The sequence below is a fragment of the Hyperolius riggenbachi genome, chromosome 2 (genome assembly GCF_040937935.1).
Source record: "Hyperolius riggenbachi isolate aHypRig1 chromosome 2, aHypRig1.pri, whole genome shotgun sequence".
NCBI lineage: Eukaryota > Metazoa > Chordata > Amphibia > Anura > Hyperoliidae > Hyperolius > Hyperolius riggenbachi.
The window spans coordinates 37,599,886-37,625,047 of record NC_090647.1 but is presented as its reverse complement, the minus strand read 5'-3'; the positions used below and the strand labels follow the sequence as shown (position 1 = coordinate 37,625,047).

Below are 25,162 nucleotides of genomic sequence, written 5' to 3'. Positions count from 1 at the left end.
GCAGGGGTCTCAAACTCAATTTACCTGGGGGCCGCAGGAGGCAAAGTCAGGATGAGGCTGGGCCGCATAAGGAATTTCACAATCGCGGCGCATCGCCGCCTCTGCCCACCCCTCTCACTCTTACTTCACAGAGAGGGGCGGGGAGAGGCGGCGATCCATGCGGCGATTGACGTCAGGAGGGGCAGAGCTGAAGCTGAAAGCTCTGCCCCCTTCCAAGAAATGCAGGCAGATTGCCCCCAGGGTGATTTGGGGGCTCTGCAGCCCTCGTTTAGCAGCGGGGATGCGGCGGATTACTTGGGAGCACTGAAGCGAACTATAAGGAAGCTTTTGCCGGCGAGGGCCACAAAATATTGTATCGAGGGCCGCAAATGGCCCGCGGGCCGCAAGTTTGAGACCCCTGGCTTACAGTGTCTGTAAGCCAATCCCATTGGCTTACATTGGCAGAGCAAGTGATTTGCGGAGGGGAGACAGTGGTGTGATCGGCAGGAGCAACGGAACCGCATGGCAACGAGTGTTGAAATCTACGTCCTATCAGATCCGTGCAGCCACATGCAGGATGTAGATTTGCGTCGGTCCGGAACCAGTTAAGGAAGTGTGAACCGTCCCTTATTCTCCATCAACTCAGAGTTATTTGCATCTCTCATCTCTCTCTGCAACCTCTATAGCGATTTATTAGAGATGGGGGAGAAGGGGGCTAAACATTTTGAGGTGATGCAAATTTTATGGTTGTTTTATGCAAATTACACAGCTTAGAATTTGGCCAAGCCAATGCTATAGCTGCTATTTTGATTGGTCCAGTGCTAGGCTTGCATACATTTGTATGGAATTAACATAAAATTAGCACAACTTGAAATTCTTAGCACCTCATTGAGCTTCTGTATTACTTGTGTTGAAGCAACAGAATAAAATCTTCAATGTTCCATGTCTCAAAAAAACCCTTGTGCTGCACCTGTGCAGGACGCTCCCGGTGACGGGGGTGTGAACAAGGACGTGCACGGCCAGGGTAGCGCAGGCGCAGTGGCGGGTGGCAGGCTTGGTCGCCAAAAATGAAACTGAGCCGACGGGGGACCAGAGCATACGTTGGTCCCGGCATGGGCACAGGACGTCTGCAGGGGGCCGGTAGATGCTCCAAGTAAGTTAAACCTTTTTTTTTAAAGACCTTACAGGCAGAGGCGTAACTAGAAATCACTGGGCCCCCCTGCAAAACTTTAGGTAGGGCCCCTTTCCCCTGCACACTTAATAGGGACTGTCTACAAGTCTTCATCTACAACACTTTGTATGATTCGTTATCAGTGGCTGAGCAGATGCAGTCATTAGAACAATTGTGCAGAGAGCAGACATTTTTTTTCTCTCCTTGCCCTGAGTTGTCAGCCTCTCACGACGAAGCCCCCTGTGGCTTCTGGGCCCCCCTTCGGCTGCATCCCTTGCAGGGTCTTTTGTTACCCCCCTGCTTACAGGTTTCCTTCAACTATGGTTTATGCCATTTTTAAAATATTTCTATTTCTTTATCCTAATGTATTATGCAAATACACATTACATTCGTAATGCAGCCAGACTGTACGTTCCCCCCGGCACGGTTTCGTCTATGTGGAACGTCCTGAGTTCATTTAACTCTCGCCCAGATTTCTTTCTTCTTGGTGAAAACCGATCTGGAGTAAAATTCCCCGAGTGTCCAATCCTGAAGCCGACCTGCAGATTTATGACTGTCAATAAGCGGGGAAAATCCAATCTGAGCACGGGCAGCTGTCCTCCGTGTCGAGTTAGGATTCTCGTACACCCAATAACTTACCTATAATGAGGTTCTGGCGGATCCTGGGAAAGGCATTATCAGCTGTGACGGAGGAGGGGGGGAGGAGGTCAGCTGGGTATTTGTAAATACAAACTTCACATTGTTGCGGAGGAACTCCGGGGGGAGCATACACAAAGCCAAGCTGCTAGCTAGATAGAAACGTACATTCATAAAAATATTTAACAGGTTGTGGCATAAGAGGGCTGATACAGAATTCAGTCTGCTCTGAGAACTGACAGACTGGGTGAGATGAGATCTTCTTGCATACAGTATATAAAGAAGGTGTTTGGCTCACATTGTCGACTCGTAACGAGGGAAGGCCAGTGGAATGCTAATAATCCCCAAAACATTTAGGCTGGGTGCACACAACAGAGTGTGAAAGGTCACGTTTTCTGTCATGTGCGCGTTTTTTGTGTGTGCGTTTTTAGTGCTTTTTTCGTTTTTTTCCCCCCCGCATATGCGTTTTTCTAGCGTTTTGCATGCGTTTTTAGCATTTGCGTTCAGGGGCGTAACTAGAAATCACTGGGCCCCCCTGTTAAAATTTGGATGAGGCCCCCTCCGCCAACCTCCCCCCTCCCCCAATCATTAGAACAATTGTGCAGAGAATAGAAAGCTTTTTCTCTCTGTGGCCAGACTCCTCAAGCATCACTACAGCACACAGCTCTTGAGGAGGGGTAGCGGTGAAGGAAGGAGAGCAGCACTGTACACAAGACCCTGCTGCACACTGAATGGGGACTGCCTACGAATCTTTGTCTACAAAACTTTGTATGATTCCTTATCAGTGGCTGAGCAGATGCAGTCATTAGAAAAACTGTGCATAGAGCAGAAAGTTTTTTTCTCTCCTTGTCCTTAGTTGTCAGTCTCTCAGGACAGGGCCCCCTGAGGCTTCTGGGCCCCCCTGCGACTGCATCCCTCGCAGGGTCTATTGTTACACCCAAGTTTGCGGTGCATTTTTAATGCGCTTTTATATTTCGATTTATGCAAATCACTAGGAAGCGGAAATGCAAAACAAAACAATTTTTTTTTTAAAACGCATGAAAAACCCCCTTGACTTTCATTATATGCGTTTTTGAATATCATGAGAAAAAGCCAGCTTTTTTAGAAACGCACGCATACAAAACGTATATGCGTTTTTTACATGTGTTTTTTCATGCAGCCCATAGACTTCCATTAGCGGCAAAAACGCTGTGTTTTCCGCAATGCTTGCGTTTCTGCTAAGTGGGCACCTTGTATAATACTATAGACCCTGAACAATCAGATCAAGCAGCTCTGAAGGCTCACAGGATTAGCCGAATGCTTATTTCAGGTGTGTGATCCAGACACTACTGCAGCCATAGAGATCAGCAGGAAAGCCAGGCAACTGGTATTATTTAAAGGGGCACTATGGCGAAAAAATGTCAAATTTAAAATGTGTGAAAACATATACAAATAAGAAGTGCGTTTTTTCCAGAGTAAAATGAGCCATACATTACTTTTCTCCTATGTCCATCTCTTCATAGGGGATTCTCAGCAAGGCTTTTATTCTTTATAAAGATATTCCCTAAAATGATTTAAACAATGATGCTGGCCAGTTTCCTTGCTCGCTACATAATTTTTGGGCAGTTGAACAGGGCAACTGCCATTCACTAAGTGCTTTTGAAAATAAATAAATCCCTGAGAATCCCTCATGAAGAGATGGACTAGTCCAAAACCTGTCAGATTTCTACTACCTACTGTAAGTGACAGCATCATAGGAGAAATGTATGGCTCATTTTACTCTGCAAAACAACATACTTCTTATTTGCCTATGTTTGCACACATTTTAATTTTTTTTTGCCATAGTGCCCCTTTAAATTGCAATAAATATGGCATCTTCCATATCTCTCTCACTGCAGATGCATACCTCCCAACATTTTAAATCTAGGAATCGGGACACTTAGGCCACACCCCTAACCACCCCGCCCCCCCGTGGGTGGGAGGGTGTCCGTGGGTGGGTGGGTGAGGGTGTCCGTTGGTGGGTGGGTGAGGAGAAGGGTGCCAATGCAAGAAAAAAATGATCGAGGCGCCAGCCGCGGGTAAATGGGATGCGGGACGCGTGCATCCCATTACTACCTCCCTCCCTCCCTTGGAATCTGCCCCCCCTGTGTCTCCCCCCTGTTTGCAGAGTGCGCAGCTAAGCGGAGCGGGCTGTCAGCTTACCGGTATCCATGGACGCGTACCACCATCTGGCTTCCTGCTTCCTGTGATGTCACAGGAAGCAGATTGAAGCCTGACATCGGTATGCGTCCATGGATACCGGTAAGCTGACAGCCCGCTCCGCTTAGCTGCACACTCTGCAAACAGGGGGGAGACACAGGGGGGGCAGATTCCAAGGGAGGGAGGTAGTAATGGGATGCACGCGTCCCGCATCCCATTTACCCGCGGCTGGCGCCTCGATCATTTTTTTTCCACCCTCACTGCCCACTGCTGCCCGGGACTTGGGGGGCTCATACCGTGATAGCGGGAGAGCCCCCCAAAATCGTGACAGCCCCGACGAAAACGGGACGGTTGGGCCCTATGCAGATGTACTTTAATGTGGGCACCCAATTTTAACCCAGGCTATTTGCTGATTGAGAATAGTGTACTCTTCCTTGAAAGCTGATATTTCCAGTACTGCTGGTATCGCATAGACTACAGTAGAACAACAAAAACCTAAATACCCAGAAGGCCTATTAAAATGCATGGGTATAGTATGAGTGTGTCTGCAAGTGTAGAATCCGCAGTTGAATAAAAAGTCAAACACAGATTGTGCTTTGGGACAAATAGTATTTCAAGCCTATATAGTGAAGGCACCAGGCATTGTCCTGGATTAGCCAGGCGATAGGGAAGTTGTGTAGCAATCTGAGTTCATACAGAACTCTACTCAATAGCAGTTCTTTTCCTGACATGAGTGTAACGATGACACCGTCTCCAGCATGGATACACAATGCACACAGTAATTTCATCCCTCTGCTGTCTAGCGGGGCTGCAATACAATGATATTCACAGGAAGGACAGACAGTGAGACTCAGGCTTAGATTTCATAACTCCAGAAGCGCCTGCAGGCAAGGTGCAAACAATCACTCAGTGATGGCTGTACGCTATGATACTGTATCTGTAGTCAACTAGTCTTTCTCTGTCTGTACAGAGGTGCACAGGACAGATTCTCACCAAACGTTTGTTCATGCTCCAACAGAAATTCAAGAGGACCTTTCCTCAATGTAATTGTATCAATGGAATTGCTTTTTTGTGTTTACAATATTAATTTATAAATTATTTAGTCAGTATTTGCCCATTTTATAGTCTGGCCTCACCCTGATTTAAAGGGAATCTAAACTGAGAGCAATATGGATGTTTCCTTTTAAACAATACCAGATGCCTGGCAGTCCTGCTGATCTCTTTAGCTGCAGTAGTGGCTGAATCACACACCTGAAACAAGCATGCAGCTAATCCAGTCTGACTTCAGTCAGATCACCTGATCTGTATGCTTGTTGGGGGCTGTGGCTAAATGTATTAGAGATGCAGGCTAAGGCCACATACACACATCAGACCATAGTCTTTTGAAAATGAAAGATCACAGACCAAATTTACTCCATTCCATGTAGTATGAGAGCCATACCTTCACAGTCTTTTCTATGGAGCTGAACTTCCCATCAGAAAAAAATCTTTGCAAGATGCTGCACACAAACATGCTGCACACACTCAAAAGATCTGTAGCTGCAAAAGATCTGTTCCTGCCAAAAATCCATTCCTGCAAATTGCAATGATAGTCTATGAGATCTGCAGATCATCATACACACATGATTTAACTGACATTCATCTGCAGATCAGATCCACCAGGATGGATTTTCAGATCTGCGGATGATTGCTTGATCTGCAGATGAATGTCAGTTAAATCATGTGTATGATGATCTGCAGATCTCATAGACTATCATTGCAATTTGCAGGAATGGATTTTTGGCAGGAACAGATCTTTTGCAGATACTGATCTTTTGTGTCTGTACAGCATCTGTGTGTGCAGCATCTTGCAAAGATTTTTTTCTGATGTGGAGTTCAGCTCCATAGAAAAGACTGTGTAGAGTATGGCTCTCATACTACATGAAGGGTGGTAAGATTGGTCTGTGATCTTTCATTTTCCAAAGACTATAGTCTGATGTGTGTATGAGCCTTAATGCTGAGTACACACGTCCGAGAAAGATCGTTCAAAAACGGAGGATCCCGATAACTGGAACGATAATCGTGCGGTTATTTTTTTCACACAATCGTTTTTTGACCGATAACTATCATTATCGGTCAATCCAGCCGATCCAACCCGGCTGATTTTTTTTGGCCAGATAATCGCTCAATCGTTTGTGTGTGTACAGAGGGGATGTTCTATGCATGTATTAAATAGCGATGGGGTAGTCCAAAACCTGTCAGATCTTTAATACCTACTGTAAGTGACAGCAGAACAGGAGAAAAGTAATGTATGGCTCATTAGTCTGGAACAAACCTACTTCTTATTTATGTGTTTACATGTATTTTACAATTTTTTTTTCACAATAGTGGTCCTTAAATTCTGAAATTGATCAGAGCTGCCAGCATCTTTAAAGTGAACCTCCGGACTAAAAATCGACTCAGCAGCACTGAAAAGGCCTGGTGTTTCTTTAACAGTTTCACAGCATCAGAACTTTGTTTCTCTTATGCAAGCCTCATTTTTAGCTGCACAGAAGAAAACTGCCCGGGCTTTTTTCCCCTGATGCTGTGCAAAGCATTATGGGATTTCTGATGTTGTTGCTCTCGTTCTGCTGTTTTGGTGCAAATTTCTTTTTTTTTACATTTTGAATTTGACATTTGAAGCCTAGCGTGTGCAGCTGGGAGGGGTGATCAGGACACAGGACAGTTGGAACTGTGTCTCCTGCTCCTTGTCACCTCCTTTCAACCAAAAAGATGGCTGCCCCCATGACAAAGATGGCAGCCCCCATGAATCACAAACATTTGCCTGTTCTTTTAAAACAGGGTGGGTAAAAAATTATATTACCCATCTATTCTAATTAACATAACTAATGTAACTTAATGAAAGTATGTTTGTTTAGGCTGAAGTTCCCCTTTAAAGATACTCTGTAATGAAAAAAGTTCCCCTGAGGGGTACTCACCTCAGTAGCGGGAAGCCTCGGGATCCTATTGAGGCTTCCTCCGTGCTCCTGTGTCCCACGGCGGTCTCTCTGCAGCCCACTGAAGGCACAGCCGAAAATTTGCCAGGCTGTGCAATATTTACCTTTCCCTGTTCCAGCGGGGGCGCTGTTGCGGCTCTTTGCTCGTAAATAGGCGGAAATAGCCGATCTCAGTTGGATCCGCTCTACTACGCAGGCGCAGGAGACTTGTGGCTGCGCAGTAGAGCGGACCCGACTGGGATCGGCTATTTCCGCCTATTTCCAAGCCAAGTGCCACTACTGCTCCTGCGCTTGAGCCGGGAAGGTAAATATTTACATCCCCGCCGTTTGGGGAACACGATCGCTGTCGCCCTGGGATGGAGGAGGAAGGGGGAAGCCTCAATAGGATCCAGAGGCTTGTCCCTCACGAGGCGAGTAACCCCCAAGGGTGTTTTTTCTCTTTACAGATCCTCTTTCATGAATTCCAACTGGAGACTTTGGAATGCTTTGGGAGCACAGATCGCTCCGTACTGCCCTGGCGTGAGTGCACAAGCGTGCTCGCGCATGCACGGTACGGAGCCGCCTGTCTTCAAGAGCAGTCGGACTCCCAAAGCCTACAGAGTAGTATTCGACCCATCGGTCAAAAACTGCTAACGGGGGTTGGGCGGCACTGGAATGAGAGATCTACAAATGACATTTTTTGTCACGATCATTTTTGTTTTAGTAGGAAGTTGTGCACACAACTGAACAATTTAAAACCTATGGTAGCGTGATAATCACATCATAAATGCAGTGTAAGAAGAGAAAATCACAGCCACATTGCAGCATGTATGTGATGCTATTTATGAATCTCAGTGTAAAGCAGCCTTTCTCAACCTTTTAACCCTGGAGGAACCCTGCAAATAACTTTTGGATCTCAAGGAACCCCTGCAAACAATTTTTTGATCTGGAGGAACCCCTGCATGTATTTTGCTGTAGGTGTGGTCTTTAAAAGTAGGTCTGGCAGTTTATTTCCTTACCCTTTATTACACTGCCACTCATTATACTGTCTCCGTTTTCTAGTGCTTTTTATTAATGTGCTCATTATTATATTGAGAAACCCCTGCAGAGTACTCAAGGAACCCTGGTTGAGAAAGCCTGGTGTAAAGGGAGCCTTAAAGGGATACTGTAGGGGGGTCGGGGGAAAATGAGTTGAAGTTACCCGGGGCTTCTAATGGTCCCCCACAGACACCCTGTGCCCGCGCAGCCGCTCACCGATGCTCCAGCCCCGCTTCCGGTTCACTTCTGGAATTTCAGACTTTAAAGTCTGAAAACCACTGCGCCTGCGTTGCCGTGTCCTCGCTTCCCCTGATTCCACCAGGAGCACACGGTACAGGCACAGACCATACTGGGCCTGCACAGTATGCTCCTGGTGCCATCAGCGGGAGTGAGGCAGGCGCAGTGGTTTTCAGACTTTAAAGTCTGAAATTCCAGAAGTGAACCGGAGGCGGGGCCGGAGCATCGGTGAGTGGCTGCGCCAACACAGGATGTCTGTGGGGGACCATTAGAAGCCTCAGGTAACTTCAACTCATTTTCCCCCGACCCCCCTACAGTATCCCTTTAATGCAGGCAGGGACATAACCTAAATAGGGTAGGTTCCCCATCAAGTTTTGGCAGGCCGAGCCCCCTCCCCCTCCACCTGGGCTAATAAGAACGCTGGCGAGAGGAAGGTGGGTGGGAAGTGATGTACAGTGTGGGTGAAGCAAGTTCAGGTCAAGTTTCGGTTGACCATCCTACATTTGGAATATGCATGGGGCTGGACATACTGCACTTGATTAACAAGGATTAGCTACCAAATGGCACTGGCTTTAAGTTAAGATAGCAACGGCCCTAACATGAAGATATCCGAATCTTTTGAGTCAGACGGCAAAATCTAGGGGGCAGCGTTGTCATCATCCTAATATGCAGAGCAGATGCAATAGAGCACATTTACTGTTGCCAGGTCTTCTCCTCTTCTGCTATGCAGCCTATCATCATGTGGCAGAATCTCTCTCTGTAGGCTCCCAATGTATGTCATGTGATATCGGGAGCCTATGGAGAGAGGCTGCCACATGGTGATAGACTTGCTGCAATGCAAAAGAGGATAGGAACCAGTGATGGACCAGGTAATTGCGCTCCACTCTGCATATTCAGGTCGGGAGGGGGGAAAGGACACTGAATGTGGCCTAAGGAGATAAATGCTACACCTCTAGTCTGGCGGGTACAGGGGGGTGGGTAGGAGGGAATTGGAGACACGGGCACAGGGCTGTGGAGTCAGAGTCGAGGAGTCGGAGCAATTTTGGGTACCTGGAGTCAGAGTCGTGGTTTCATCAAGTCGGAAGATAGCCTTTGTAAAAATTAGACTAAAGGCCCATTTCCACTATCACGAATTTGCATGCGTTTGGTCGATGGGACTGTTTCCACTTGTCAGGATTCCTTTGCGTTTTTCTGTGCAGAAAAAATCTGCACGGCAGAGCCATCAGAATTCGCATACCACATACTGCTATGCGATTCGCATACAATGTAGTTAATAGGGAATTCGCATGCGGTTTTGGTATGCAAATTTCCATGCAAATTCGCATACGATTTCGCATGGAATCAATGGAAAAGCACACAGGCACTGCCATTAAATTCGCATACATCGTCATCCATGCAAAATCGTATGCAAATTCGCATATAACCGCATGCGAAATTCGCATCCCCATGCGAATTTTTACCGCACCGATTCCCACCGCACAAGTGGAAACGGGCCCTAAGGAGTTGGAGTCGAGGAGTCAGGGTTGGAGCAATTTTGGGTACTTGGAGTCAGTGGTTTCATAAACTGAGGAGTCTTAGTCGGGTGATTTTTGTACCGATTCCACAGCCTGAGGTGGCAAACACTAGAGAACAAGCCCCGAGTAAATGTTTGCTTTCCAAGGATCTTGGTTTAGTTTCTTTGCATTTTTCTCACTACAGGGCCTCTTTGAAGCAATCTTATTTTCTCTTTGTCTATAGCTATTTATGACAGATGAAAACTGGACACTTTGCATGCTCTGTGTACACAATAGGCTGCAGCAACTTGAGAAAGTTATGTCATGATATCTGCGCTGTTTCAGGTTTTCTGTATAACGCTGGCGCCTATGCGCTCATCCTCCTATTCACAGCGCAGCTGAATGGTGTCTGTCTGTGTGATGGACACGCCCTACCCCAGCATCAGGACTTCCCGCCTCTTGTCTCTGGTGTCTGTCTGTGTGATGGACACGCCCCAGCATCAGGACTTCCTGCCCTCTTCTCTGAAGAGCCAGGGCGGCAGGATTCTGCTCTGCATCTCTTCCACAGGAGGCTTGTATTTGACAGGCTTGTATTTTTATGACCCCAGAGCATTACTCAGGAGAGAGGAGAGCTATATTGCACAATATGATTAATAATTCCATAAATATTCCATAGTTTGCCTGTCAGGCTCTGCCTGCTCCTGGCCAATCACATGACCGGCCCTGTCACAAGAGGTCAATGATGATGAGCAAATTGGATGAAACTGATTGTGAGGAAGTCAGATGTGTCTGTGGTTGTTCCATCTTTCAATCTCACTACCTCTTTTGGCTCCATTTTACAAAAGCTGCTTTTTTTTTTTTTTTTTTTTTTTGGAACTTTTTTTAAGGTTACAAACTTCAGATTCCTACTTTTCATTGTGGCTTGTCTTAGAGGACAACTATTGCGAAAAAATTAGGCAGTTATAATCTGACAGAACCAAAAGGTTTGGGGCCAGTCAGGGCCAGCCCTAGACTTTTTGCCGCCTGAGGCAAAATTAGAAAAAATTGCCGCCCCCCCTCCCCCCAGCCGTGTGTGTGTGTGGGGGGGGGGGGAAAGGGGGATGCCGAGCTGGAGGGGTAGCAGGCAGAAAGGGGGTATTGGGCCTAGCGGCGGGGAGGGGGGTTGGACCCCCCTCCCTCGCCTGGGTCCCCCGATCTGCGCTCCTCCTCCAGCGTTAAGTACAAGCCTGCATATGATGAAGAGGCAACGGGTGGGGGAATCACTCACCTCTTCCGCGTTCCATCGTGCGCTCCACTGACGTCACTTCCTGCATGGCCGTCCACTTACAATGCAATGGGCGGTGTTGCCGGAACTGACGTCAGTATAGCACGCGATGGAACGCGGAAGATCCCCCGCCCGTTGCCTCTTCATCATATGCAGGCTTGTACTTAACGCTGGAGGAGGAGCGCAGATCGGGGGACCCAGGCGAGGGAGGGGGGGGTCCGACCCCCCTCCCCGCCGCTAGGCCCAATACCCCCTTTTTGCCCGCTACCCCTCCAGCTTGGCGGGCGGCCTCCAGCAGCCATGGACAGGCGGGTGCCGCCCCCCAGATCTGCCGCCTGAGGAAAATGTTTCACCCCGCCTCATGAGTGGGCCGGCCCTGGGGCCAGTCCATCTCCTCATGGGGGATTCTCAGGGTTTTCTTTGTCTTCAACAGCATTTCCTGAACAGCAGTTTAACTGCCCAAATAGTAAGATACCAGCCAGCCTCCCTAATCGCTTGCACACTATTTTGTCAGTTAGACTTTGCAACTGCTGTTCAGGAAATGCTGTTGAAAACAAAGAAAACCCTGAGAATTCCCCATGAGGAAATGAACTGGCACAAAACCTGTCGGTTTTGTCAAATTTTAACTGCCTACTTTTTTTTGCAAAAGTGGTCCTTTAAAGAAAACCTGTAACATCAAAAAATTCCCCTGGGGGGTACTCACCTCGGAAGGGGGAAGCCTCAGGGTCCCAATGAGGCTTCCCACGCTGTCCTCCATCCCTCGGGGGTCTCGATGTGCCCCTCTGAACAGCGGCGATGTAAATATTTACCTTCCCGTCTCCTGCGCAGGCGCTGTGGCGGCTCTCGGCTCCGAAATAGGCGGAAATACCCGATCGCCGTCGGGTCTGCTCTACTGCGCAGGTGCAAGTCTCCGGCGCCTGCGCAGTAGCGCGGACCCGACTGAGATTGGGTATTTCCATCTACTTTGGAGCCGAAAGCCAAAACAGCGCCCCCACTTGAGCCTGGAAAGGTAAATATTGAACAGGCTGCCGGATTTGCCGGGCAGCTGTTCGGAGGGCTCTAGTGAGACCGCCGTGGGACACAGGAGGACGGGGGAAGCCTCATTGGGACCCTGAGGTTTCCCCCTCCCGAGGTGAGTACCCCCCAGGGGAACTGTTTTTTGTTACAGTGTCTCTTTAAAGCAAACCTAAAGCGAAAATAAGCGCATGATATAATGAATTATATGTGTAGTACAGCTAAGAAATGGAACATTAGTAGCAAAGAAAAGAGTCTCATGTAATTTTCCAGTACAGGTTAAAAAAGTCAGTTGTTATCTTTGCAAAAGAGCAGTGTTTTAAAGGGAACCTGAGACGGGGGATAGAAGAAATTTATACATACCTGGGGCTTCTTCCAGCCTGATCACTCCCACGCCGCCGTCCTTCACCTTCTGGATCCTCCATAAGGGGTCCCGTAAGGTCGGCCAGTTGGGGCTTACTGCACAGCCTGGTCACGTGCGTGCCCCCATCGCGCTCCTGCGGCAGAGAGTTTTCTGCTCCTGTACAGTACTACTGTGCAGGTGCAAAATGCTCCCAGCCCCGGGAGCGCGATGGGGAGCGCGCACAGCTGCACTGTGCATGCACTGATTTGCCCGAACTGGCCAAACATACCGGACACATTACGGAGGATCAAGAAGGCGGAGAACGGCGGCGTGGGAGCGATCAGGCCGGAGGGGGCTGGAGGAAGCCCCAGGTATGTATAATTTTTTTTTATGCCCCCGTCTCTGGTACACTTTAAAGTCTTACCTATCCTCCGGTGTGGCTGCTGGCTTCCAAGTGACCCTGGCACTCCTGGTGATGCCGAACACCGGAGAAGGCCAGGAGTTGCGCTGGCAGACTGGGGGCAGCAGATCGGATATGATGGAAATAATTGCCTGATTTCTGACATTGTGTGTGCCCAGCACAATCAGTAAGGCCCGGTTTACATTAGCGTTTTGAGCCAAAATGATCCGGTGAGCGGATCTGGTCTCCGCTTCACCGGATCCGGATAGCTCTGTCTGCGGCCAAGTTCACATTTAAAATTGAAAGTGAAAAAAGATATGATCAATGATTGATCGGATCCGTTTTCACTCAGCAATACATACCTAATCTTCTGTAGCAGCCGGCGGTAGAGGCCTCCTCTTCTTCTGCTGTGACTACACAGCGCGTCATGTGACTAGTCACATGACGCGTAAGAAGACGGAAGCCTCTACCGCCGGCTGCTACAGAAGATTAGGTATGTATAAACCCTCCCTCACCCACCCGCCCGGCTGCTGCACCCTCCCTTACCCTCTCGTCGCTTAGGTTCGCGTCGGCACATATCCCCATCCCCCGTGGAACAGTCTGTTTCTTCACTAGTGTGAAGAAACGTTCCGTTTTCCATTGCCCCAACGCTGCAGCATTTTTTGTCCAAATCCGTTCCGCTGGGCAGAACGGTCCGGAAAATTAGGGCCTGCAGCATTTTTTAGATCTGTGGACTGGAACATATGGAACGTATCCGTACCAACGGACGCATGTGAATGGATCCATAGGTTAACATTGGATCCATTCACATCCGTTCCGTTTGTACAGTATACGTTCCGGTTACGATCCGCAAAAAAACACTAAGGTAAACCGGGCCTAATTGTCCTTATAAGTTATTATCACGCTGCTGCTATATACGCTGTCTGTCTTCCCTCTTTGATGAACTATCTGCTGCCACTTCCTGATGCTATTGTTCTGCCTCATGTATCACCTTCCAATATCTGCCTTCTGCTACTGTGTGTTTATACACAGCCTGTCAGTCTGCTCTATTGTCTGCCGCTATCCTGATATACAAACTGCATGTGAGCCCGCCACTGACCTCACATAGTTCCTCTCTCACTGCGAATTCACCGGAAGTTAAAGGGAGCCCGAGATGAGAGGGATATGGAGGCTGACATATTTATTTCCATTTAAACAATGCACATTGCCTGGCTGTTCTGCTGATCCTCTGCCCATATAATACTTTTAGCCATAGGCCCTAAACAAGCATGCAGATCAGGTGCTCTGACTGAAGTCTGACTGGAATAGCCCCATGCTTGTTTCAGATCCTACTGATGTCAGAAAGATCAGCAGGACTGCCAGGCAGTAGACTCGAGGATGGTCCAGTAAGCCTCTGGAATGTCGAGAGGCTTTCCTCTGCTGAGGTATCTATTTTTTCTCAGCACAGGTTCACTTTAAAGTTTTCAATGCTGCAGCCACGATGACAAAATCATTCACTAAACATTTTTTTATGAAAACCTTTTTACGTGTCCCACAGGCTTAATTTGTGCCCAAACTCGAGGCCTTTGACTCCATGTATTGATTTCACAACGTGATGGCATCTAAGGACAGTCTACGCAACATGTCAGATGCCTCAGCGCCCGTGCACAATGCCTCGTATGACCCCTCCAGAGCAGCTGCTTTATCCCAAAAATAAGTTGATGCATCGCCTGCCAAGCCCAGTTCACCATTAACTAGCCTGTCTTCTGCCTGACAATAGTGTGGGTTGAAGGTGACGTGATTAACTCCTTTTTGTTTTCTTCCAGACAATGCAACAAGACGTCCAACGGGAGCGACAGTTGCGACTTAATGTGCTGTGGAAGGGGCTACAACTCCTACATGGACAAAGTGGTGGAGCGCTGCCATTGTAAATACCACTGGTGTTGCTATGTAACCTGCAAAAAATGTGAGAGAACTGTGGAGCGATACATTTGCAAATGAGGAGCTGTCAGATCAGGACACCAAAAAAAGAAGGGTGAAATAACAAAAATACAAAACAAAAACCAAAGCACTAAATGTGGCTACAAAACAAAAAATAAAAACTTTTTATCTCAACTTATTTTTTATTTTATTTTGCATGGACAACGGCGTGTACAAAAGCGTGCCAAACAAAAATATAAATATTACAGCGTAAGAGTGGAAAAAATTATCAGACCTTGAATTCTTTAATTTTTTTGTTTATTTTTTGACCGACCTGAATGTTTTTGGGGAATTAAAATAAAGCAATAAACACAAGGGCTTGGTCAACATCTCCTGGAGCAAGCCGACTACCCTGATGGCCGAGAGCATTTCTGGATTGTAAATATAATCATAAACCCGATGATATTACTCGTTTTGTTGTGAGGATACTGTGGCAATCCGTTGCTGTTACACGACTTTGGTAAATCCAGGAATTTTTTGTTTATCTGTGAAAAATACTCATAAAAAACAAAACAAAAACAAAGGACTGGAAAGACGAAACCTGTCGGGCATATATTTCAACAGGCGTCATCAGGAATATCGCAGTGTCAGAGGATGAGTGCAATGACCCTCCCAGACTCTTCTTATCCACATTGTTTACATTCTTCAGAATTCCGGACCTTTGGGAGCAGACCCGCTCCGAGCTTCGCAGCCCATTGCCCAGTGTTGCGCCACTGTCGGTGGATGTACAAATTTTCTTGTGTATTCAGAACTTACAAAGAGTTATTTATAAATATATCTTTGGCTTTTTTTCCCTTTTATTCTATCTTTTTTATATATATAAATATATAAATTTATAATGTAAGTAAAACAGCTTAAAGTTTGTATGAAATAAATGCTAAAAAAGGTAACTATAAAATGGTCTTTACAGTATATTGTTATATTGGCTTTCTATGCTGTTGTATGAGCTGCCATTTGTAAGATGGAAGCAACTGAAATTGAGTTTAAGGCCAAAAAAAGTATTATGTAAACCATCAGATACGGTTATAGCTTACTTTACAAAAAGCGCAGAGTAACGTTTCTTAATTTCTGGATTACTAAGAAAACTAATGCGTAGTGGTGGTTCTTGGAAAAGCAGTGAGACAGAAACAGGGAGAACTTATTTAACTACGGTAACTATTGTTGTTATTATTTTCTTTTTCTTTTTTTGCTTTGTTGCCATCGAAAATTATGGATGACAGCTCATGGAAATTTACTAAAAGATAAAGAACATTTTTTTCATAGAGTCCAAATCCAGGATTTCTAAAATCCATTTCAAAAAGTATCCAAAGGGTTTACAGAATTCTGTGTACCGTATATACTCGAGTATAAGCCGAGTTTTTGGGACCCAAAAAGTGGTCCCAAAGTGGGGGTCTTGGCTTATACTCGAGAGAGTATAGGTGGCCAGGCATACCTCCCCCGCAGGCAGTTCGCCCCCACTTCCCCTGCAGGCAATGCACACCCCTCCTCCTCTCTCCCCTACTTCCTTCCCCGCAGGCTTAAAGATTAGATAGGAGAGGGGATTAGCGGAACAGCGGGACTCAGCCGCAGGCTGACTCTTCCCTCTTGTCGGGTCCCCTCTCCATGCATGAAATAAGAGCAGCAGCAGCGGCGGCGGCAGCTGGGTGTCCCACCTTCCGGCCGGCTCCAGGCAAAGATCAAATGTCTCCGGGCTCCTCCATTTACATTGCGGCTAACAGGAAGTAGTGTGATTACTACTTCCTGTCAGCCACGATGTACATGGAGGAGCCCAGAGACATTTGATCTTTGCCTGGAGCCGCCCGGAAGGTGCTGCTGCTGCTCTTATTTCAGGCATGGAGAGGGGAACCGACAAGAGGGAAGAGTCGGCCCGCAGCTGAGTCCCGCTGATACCCTCTCTTTCTATCTAATCTTTCAGCCTGCAAGGGGAGGAAGGGGGGCACACTGCCTATGGGGAAAGGGAAACACCTATGGCTGACTACCTATATTAGAGACATCTACACCTGGCCACCTATGTTAGATCACCTATGGCTGGCTACCTATGCTGCAGACCTCTACACCTGGCCACCTATGTTAGATCACCTATGGATGGCTACCTATACTGAAGACATCTACACCTTACCTATGGCTGGCTACCTATACTGCAGACATCTACACCTGGTTACTTATACTAGAGCACCTATGGCTGGCTACCTATACTGCCTACATCTACTCCTGGCCACCTATACGAGAGCACCAATGGCTGGCTACTTATACTGCCTACATCTACTCCTGGCCACCTATACGAGAGCACCAATGGCTGGCTACTTATACTGCCTACATCTACTCCTGGCCACCTATACTAGAGCACCAATGGCTGGCTACCTATACTGCCTACATTTACTCCTGCCCACCTATACTAGAGCACCTATGGCTGGCTACCTATACTGCAGACATCTACACCTGGCCACCTATACTGGAGCACCTATGGTTGGCTACCTATACTGCAGACATCTACACCTGGCCACCTATACTAGAGCACCAATGGCTGGCTACCTATACTGCAGACATATACACCTGGCTACCTATACTGGATATACGATTATGCACACAACCGAGAAAATATACCAGGGAAAAATAATCAAACACAGGGTCACTAATGACCAGCCCTTTGAGTATCAATATAGGAGTATTTGGCTCCACATTATTGGACCTAATGGTCAGTAAAAGAAACACAACTTTAATCGTGCCTAACAAGATTCACAAATTAATGTATAAAACCTCTAGTGTGGAGGTCTTGGCTTATCCCCCACAATAAGACATCTAATGTGGTGTAGCTATTCCACATAAAGGTTTAGAACCCTGCTGGTATAGGAGATGGTTGTAGCCACTAGCATTCAATCAGCTGTCATGTAGACTGCTAGCAGATGCTGCCTGTAGTCAGTACAGACCATCACCTACATATACATATCAGGAGGACATATAGAGGAGTGATAGTGCTATTTACACAGTGATTGTACAATGATCTTTAACATGTTTCACCCTACGGCTTTTTCAAAAAGTGCTATACATATATACAATGAGCATAGTGCACCCCCCACCAGCAAAATGTCCCCCAGCAAATAGCCCAAGTCAGAGCTGAGGCACTGTTTGCAGTGCAGGTTTAAATAGACTGAGAGAGAGGACAAGCACACCCACAGGGCGTGGCTACATGCATTAACCATTTCTATTCAGGTACACATCAGGGTTCTGATGTGTGTGAAGTGATGCGTATCTATGCGTCCTGCAGCCGGCGAGCCTATAAGCTATGAATGTCGACTGCACCTGCGACACATCACAAAGTCAGCTGTAGAGACATACCAAAAGGAGGGGGGGGGGGGTTACAACAACCCATGTTATTAGGCCTAGCGCTGTTAGTCCGTATAAGACTGTGCTTCAATCCATATGCAAAGTGACAAATAAACGCATGATATGTATCAAACGTATATTCGATTGCTCATCTGAGCACTGCAATGCTGGCATTGCATCCATGCATTACATGCACTTTGGAAATTCAGCATCAGAGCCTCCACATAGATAAGTAGCAGTAACAATTATACACTTGCACCTTGTATCTTAGGGTAGAAGTCACATTGTGACTGACATGACATAACACATCATCTCGAATGATGTCTATCGATTTCCAGGTGAGTATATAGAGTGTATCTAAAAGTCTCAACCACTGTGCATTATGTCATTCTGATAGGTGCATAAGGGGATTAGTATCTCAGCATATGCATACGATTGTATCTATCAATCTGCCTCCCTTGTTCCCATAGACTTCCAATCTACATCATTCCATCGGTTACATCCATGCACTATATATACTCTGGAAACTTGACATCAAAGCCTCAACATGAATAGATGGTATTTACATTTGTGCAATTGCACCATACACATTGGGATAGAGCTCCCATTGTGACTAACATGAAGAGGAAACACATCACCTCAAGTGGCGTATATCGATTGCCAGATGGGTGTATGAGTAGTATCAAGGGTCTCAGCCTCTGTGCATTATGTCAGATAGGTGCATAAAAGGGATTAGCATCTCAGCAAGTGCACACAATTGTATCAATCAGTCTACCTCCCTTACTCCCATAGACAGCCAATCTCCATCTCTCGTTGGTTACTCTATATATGGAGATCTCAGTTGCTCATGGATTGAATTTATACTTGCTCAATTGCCCGATATATTACTGTTAGTAGATAAGTGTGAACCAGTCAGAGGAAACAAGCCAGATTGAAATCCTCATTCAGTCCGTTTGGAGCAATCGAGTCAAGACGAAAAATCCACCTCGACTCGATTTGGGTTAATTTTTTGTCGAGGTTACCCCCCCTAATGCTTCTTTTCCATTCCTGAATCCCCCAGAACATGATGTCGAACCTGGATTTTGGGTGTACCTGATTCATGTGTCGTGCAATCGGTGTGTCGTTCCTGTGTTTTATGTCGCCAATGTGTTCTAATACTCGCTCCTTGAGTGCTCTCGTGGTTTTACCCACATACAAAAGTTCACATTTGCACTTAGCCGCATATACGACCCCCTTTGTATTGCATGTGATAAATGAGCGAATGTCAAAAACCCTACCGTTTACTGGGGAGACAAATTGTTTGATTGTGGGCATATATTTGCATGCTTTGCACTTCCCACAATGGAACGATCCTTGTGGTTTAGTAGGTAACCAGGTGCTTTTGTGTTGTTCTGGATTCTTGGAAAACGCGCTGTGGACAAGAATGTCCCTCAGGTTGGATGCCCTTCTATATGTTATTAAGGGTCTTGAGGGTAAAATACTAGCTAGATCTTTATCTTTTTTTAATATTGGCCAGTAATGCTCGACAATTTGAAAGACTGAATGGGACTGTTCAGTGAACGTGCCCACCAATCGTGGTGGCATACGTTTAGATGTCTGTGTGTCATGATTGTTAGCCATATCTGTGACTTCAATCGGAGTATTAGCCAGTGTTTGTTGACGCGGGGTATGTTTAGCCCGCAGATATGCCTTTTGTATAACTTCATCTGGGAAGCCTCTGTATCTAAATCTGTCATTCAAAAGTTTACATTCTTTTTCGAACGATTCCTCACTCGAGCAATTTCTCCGCGCTCTGAGGAATTGTCCTATCGGTATGCTCCTGCGCAGCGATCTTGGGTGTGAGCTATCCCATTTTAGTAATGAGTTTGTTGCAGTAGGTTTGCGAAATATTTCTGTCTCTATTTCGCCCTGTTTCCCAATCTTGATTGTGAGATCAAGGAAATTGATGTGTGTATTGCTCACTTCATATGTGAATTTCATTCCAATCTCATTCATATTCAATATAGTTACAAAATCAACAAACAGTTCTTGTGTGCCTTCCCAAAGGATTACAATATCATCAATAAATCTCCCCCAATATGCGATGTGTGCTGTATAAAATTCCAGATCGTTGGAGAAGACGATAGTGTCCTCCCACCAGCCCAGGAACAGATTAGCGTATGAGGGGGCACAAGCCGTCCCCATAGCACTGCCCCTGAGCTGGTGGTACGTCCTCCCTCCAAACCAAAAGATATTATGTGTCAAAATAAATCGTAATAGATGGAGGAGAGTGACATTGTGTTGTTCAAGGTGATTACCCCTTGTTGACAAAAAATATTGTACCGCTTTGAGTCCCAAATCATGTTGTATGTTGCTATACAGCGATTCCACGTCAATACTGGCCAGCAAGGTGTTTGGTGTTACTGTTATACCTTGTAGTCGCGTCAGAACATCCTTTGTATCTTTAAGATACGATGGGAGAGATTCAACAAAGGGGCGAAGAAATTTGTCCACATATTGGCTCACCTGATCGGTCAGGCTCTCACGTCCTGATACGATTGGTCGTCCTGGTGGTGGAAATTTCTCTTTGTGTATTTTAGGAAGGGCATAAAATACCGCCATTACCGGGTGTTCCGTGGATTTTTTCAGGATCTCAAAATCCTCTGCATCTAGCCCCCCACTATCCAATCTGGACTTTAATAAGGTCTGCAGCTCTGTCTGATGTTCATATAAAGGGTTGCGAGGTAGTTTGCTATATTGTTGTTCATCCCCCAGCAGGCACATGCACATTTGTTCATACATGGTTCTGTCCATCAAAACTATATTTCCCCCCTTATCAGCGGGTTTAATCACAAGTTGTTCATTTTTTCTGAGGAGATCTAGGGCTTTTCTTTCCTTGCTACTAAGATTATCATGTAGCGGTCCTGCAAAGGTCTCTGACTCAAGTCTCCTCAGTGCCCTTGTCACCATCTCCACAAATGCACTGATCTGAGGATACTGAGTAAGAGAGGGACAGAACATACTTTTTTTCTTTTGTCCACTAGGTGGTGCTAAGTCTGTAGTGCCTTCAACATTCTCTCTCAGGAGGTCATGTAATGCCTCCAAGACTTCCCTTTCATTTTTTGAGCTTTTTTTTTTTTTTTTTTTTTTTTTCTTTTGCTTCCTTTGATTCATACATTTTCACCAATGCCAGTTTTCTCGCAAATAAATTGATGTCCTTCACCCATTCAAAGGCATCGTATCTAGCTGTAGGTACATACGATAGTCCCTTGGAGAGAAGTGATATTTGGACAGGGGATAGGGGAAATGCAGACAGATTAACAACACGCATAGCATTTGTAGTATCATTTGCGGGTAATGTGTCAGTTACCATTGGTGGTATGTCCTGCCTCTTTTTTGGCCCGTGTAACCCCATCTCTTTCGATCTCTTAGGCCTTGTTTCGTCTGTGGTTCTGAATTTGTTATGTCTACACATTGTGGATCTGGTGTCCTCAGAGATATGTCTAAAAAAAACCCCTGTGGATTTCCCCTATGGGGTTTTTTTTTTTTTTTTTAGGATGTTTGGGGGTATACCTTTTGTTTTTACTTTTCGGTCGAATTGGTCCTGGTGTTATGTCATGTCAGTCACAATGTGACTTCTACCCTAAGATACAAGGTGCAAGTGTATAATTGTTACTGCTACTTATCTATGTGGAGGCTCTGATGCTGAATTTCCAAAGTGCATGTAATGCATGGATGCAATGCCAGCATTGCAGTGCTCAGATGAGCAATCGAATATACGTTTGATACATATCATGCGTTTATTTGTCACTTTGCATATGGATTGAAGCACAGTCTTATACGGACTAACAGCGCTAGGCCTAATAACATGGGTTGTTGTAACCCCCCCCCCCCCCCCTCCTTTTGGTATGTCTCTACAGCTGACTTTGTGATGTGTCGCAGGTGCAGTCGACATTCATAGCTTATAGGCTCGCCGGCTGCAGGACGCATAGATACGCATCACTTCACACACATCAGAACCCTGATGTGTACCTGAATAGAAATGGTTAATGCATGTAGCCACGCCCTGTGGGTGTGCTTGTCCTCTATCTCAGTCTATTTAAACCTGCACTGCAAACAGTGCCTCAGCTCTGACTTGGGCTATTTGCTGGGGGACATTTTGCTGGTGGGGGGTGCACTATGCTCATTGTATATATGTATAGCACTTTTTGAAAAAGCTGTAGGGTGAAACATGTTAAAGATCATTGTACAATCACTGTGTAAATAGCACTATCACTCCTCTATATGTCCTCCTGATATGTATATGTAGGTGATGGTCTGTACTGACTACAGGCAGCATCTGCTAGCAGTCTACATGACAGCTGATTGAATGCTAGTGGCTACAACCATCTCCTATACCAGCAGGGTTCTAAACCTTTATGTGGAATAGCTACACCACATTAGATGTCTTATTGTGGGGGATAAGCCAAGACCTCCACACTAGAGGTTTTATACATTAATTTGTGAATCTTGTTAGGCACGATTAAAGTTGTGTTTCTTTTACTGACCATTAGGTCCAATAATGTGGAGCCAAATACTCCTATATTGATACTCAAAGGGCTGGTCATTAGTGACCCTATACTGGATATACCTCAGCTTATACTCGGGTCAATAATTTTTCCCTGTTTTTTAGGGTATAAGTGGGGGGGCTTATACTTGGGTCGGCTTATACTCGAGTATATACGGTACCGGAAAATCTATCATCTCACTAATATTATAAATGCGAAAGTTTAGATGTTTGTTACTCAATCACGCAACAATGGCTGAACGAATTTGAATGAAATTTGGCACACACAAAGTACATTACCTGGAATAACATATAGGATACTTTCCCCATAACCAAAAAGTGGGCGGAGACAAATACAAAGTTCACTGGGAAAATGTAAACTGCAGCCATTCTTACACTGTTAATGCCAGGGTTCTCAAACCTGGTACAGTTGGTTATTGGGTGACTGGGGTTAAAATTCACAAAAGGAGGTGGAGCCACAAACAGCCAGTCCGATTAGTTTCATTTCAATGCAAATTATTGATGCCAAAGCCTGCAAAGCTCACAAACTAGGTAATTGAGTATTTGTGTGTTAGGGTCAGAAAAAGTAGGTGGAACCAACACCAGCCAAATACATACCCGGGCAACACTGGGCCATCAGCTAATGATATATAATATTACACTTACATAGTTACCTGGGTTGAAAAAAGACACACGTCCATCGAGTTCCACTTATTAAGGAGGCATAAAGAAACTGTACTTCCTGAATGAAGAGACTATATGAAGGTTAAAACGTGTATTAATTACAGCACTAACAATGTGTTTCTTAGTTTAATTCATCAGGAATAGTGCCTATAAATAACTCTGACCGCATGCTCTTAAAGAATACATCAGGCAGCTTAAAGGATACCCGAAGTGACATGTGACATGATGAGATAAACATGTATGTACAGTGCCTAGCACACAAATAACTATGCTGTGTTCCTTTTTTTCTTTCTCTGTCTGAAAGAGTTATATATCAGGTATGTAAGTGGCTGACTCAGTCCTGACTCAGACAGGAAGTGACTACTGTGTGACCCTCGCTGATAATAAATTCCAACTATAAAACACTTTCCTAGCAGAAAATGACTTCTGAGAGCAAGAAAGAGATATAAAAGGGGAATTTCTTATCAGTGAGGGCCACACTCAGGGCCGCCGCTACCATAGAGGCAAAGGAGACAATTGCCCCAGGGCCCCAGAGCCGGTAGGGGCCCCCAGTGGCTACAAGAGGAAAAACATTTTTAAAAAGACCTTATAGTTTTTGAGAAAATCGATTTTAAAGTTTCAAAGGGAAAAAAATACACAATTAAAAACCCGCCGACTTTAACAGTTAATAGCCAATCCACCTTAAATGCTAGAAACCCTAAATTTGCAGGATATGTTGAGGAGATCATTGGGAATAAGAGGAAAAAACAATTTTTCAAAAAGACCTTATAGTTTTTGAGAAAATCGATTTTAAAGTTTAGAAGGAAAAAGTATATTTTTAAATGCGGTAAATGTCACTTTTAGTAGCAAACCTAACGGTAGTGTAATTTTACATGTACCAAAAGAAAGAGCAATACATTTCCTGACGGGGTTTCCAGGGGGTTCATATGCAGCCGCAACGCTTTGGCCAGGGATCGCTATACAGCCGCAATATGGCTGTATGAAGATCCCTGGCATTTTTTCCTATTTTCCCAATTTTTTTTGTATGTTTAGAGTGTGGGATTTTTTTTTTTTTAATTTATGTGGGGTCCCTCCTCCTGAAACTTTTTTAACCCCTTGTCCCCTATGTAGGCTAAGATAGCCAGAATGTGGAGCTCCGACTGATTGGGGCTTCACACCCTGACTATACCAGCTGCAAAAAAGGTCCCTTAATTCTTGTTCCCGGGGTATCTGCTGGGGGGCCTCCCAGGTTTATTTTGCCCTGGGGCCCCATTGTTGCTTAAACTGGCCCTGGCCACACTGTAGTCACTTCCTGTGTGAGTCAGCCACTTACATACCTGATATTTATCTCTTTCAGGCAGAGAAAGAAAAAAAAGGAGCACAGCATAGTTATTTGTGTGCTAGGCACTGTACATACCCATGTCTGTCTTATCATGTCACATGTCAGTTCGGGTATCCATTGAAAAAAAAAGAAAGTTTCGCTCACCTTCTTCCAGACCCTAGAATTCGTTAGGTCGCACAGCTCAGTTCCACTCTGAGCCAGGCCTCCATCACCCCTCTGTAAGATCGCGGCCGACGCCCGGGATCTTCTGTGCATGCGCGGGTGCGTACCTCGTGATCGTGCTGTTGTCACCTGAAGTGCTCTGCGCTTCCACAGTTCACAGAAAATTATAACAATAACGTTTCTATATCGCTTTTTTCCCATAGGACTCAAAGAGCTTAGGCTCTCTCAGATTCAGTAATTGGTAGTAGGATGAAGTATTCACACACAGGAAAAAATTATATTTCAGCAAATGCCAAACTGAACAGGTGGGTTTTCAGTGGGTTTTCCTCCTACCTATCACAGGAGATCGCAAAGGCCGCCAACAGACCAGCCCAACTATTCCGCACAGTTGATAGACTATGTAATCCATCCTGTCTAAAACCCACTATAACTCCCTCAAAGGAGCTATGTGAGAAATTTGCCTGCTACTTTGCTGACAAA

General features: G+C 45.7%; 1 protein-coding gene across 3 annotated transcripts in view; it reads left to right on the top strand.

The window, feature by feature from the left end:
* The window catches only part of WNT11 (Wnt family member 11), a 136,097-nt gene extending 120,533 nt beyond the window's left edge, over positions 1 to 15,564 (top strand). For all 3 annotated transcript variants that reach the window (XM_068266650.1, XM_068266651.1, XM_068266652.1), the window contains exon 6: positions 14,513 to 15,564. In XM_068266650.1, the coding sequence (XP_068122751.1) occupies positions 14,513 to 14,687 (175 nt within the window). In that variant the 3' untranslated portion in view covers positions 14,688 to 15,564. The remainder of the gene's footprint in view (positions 1 to 14,512) is intronic.
* The last annotated feature ends 9,598 nt before the right edge of the window (positions 15,565 to 25,162 follow it).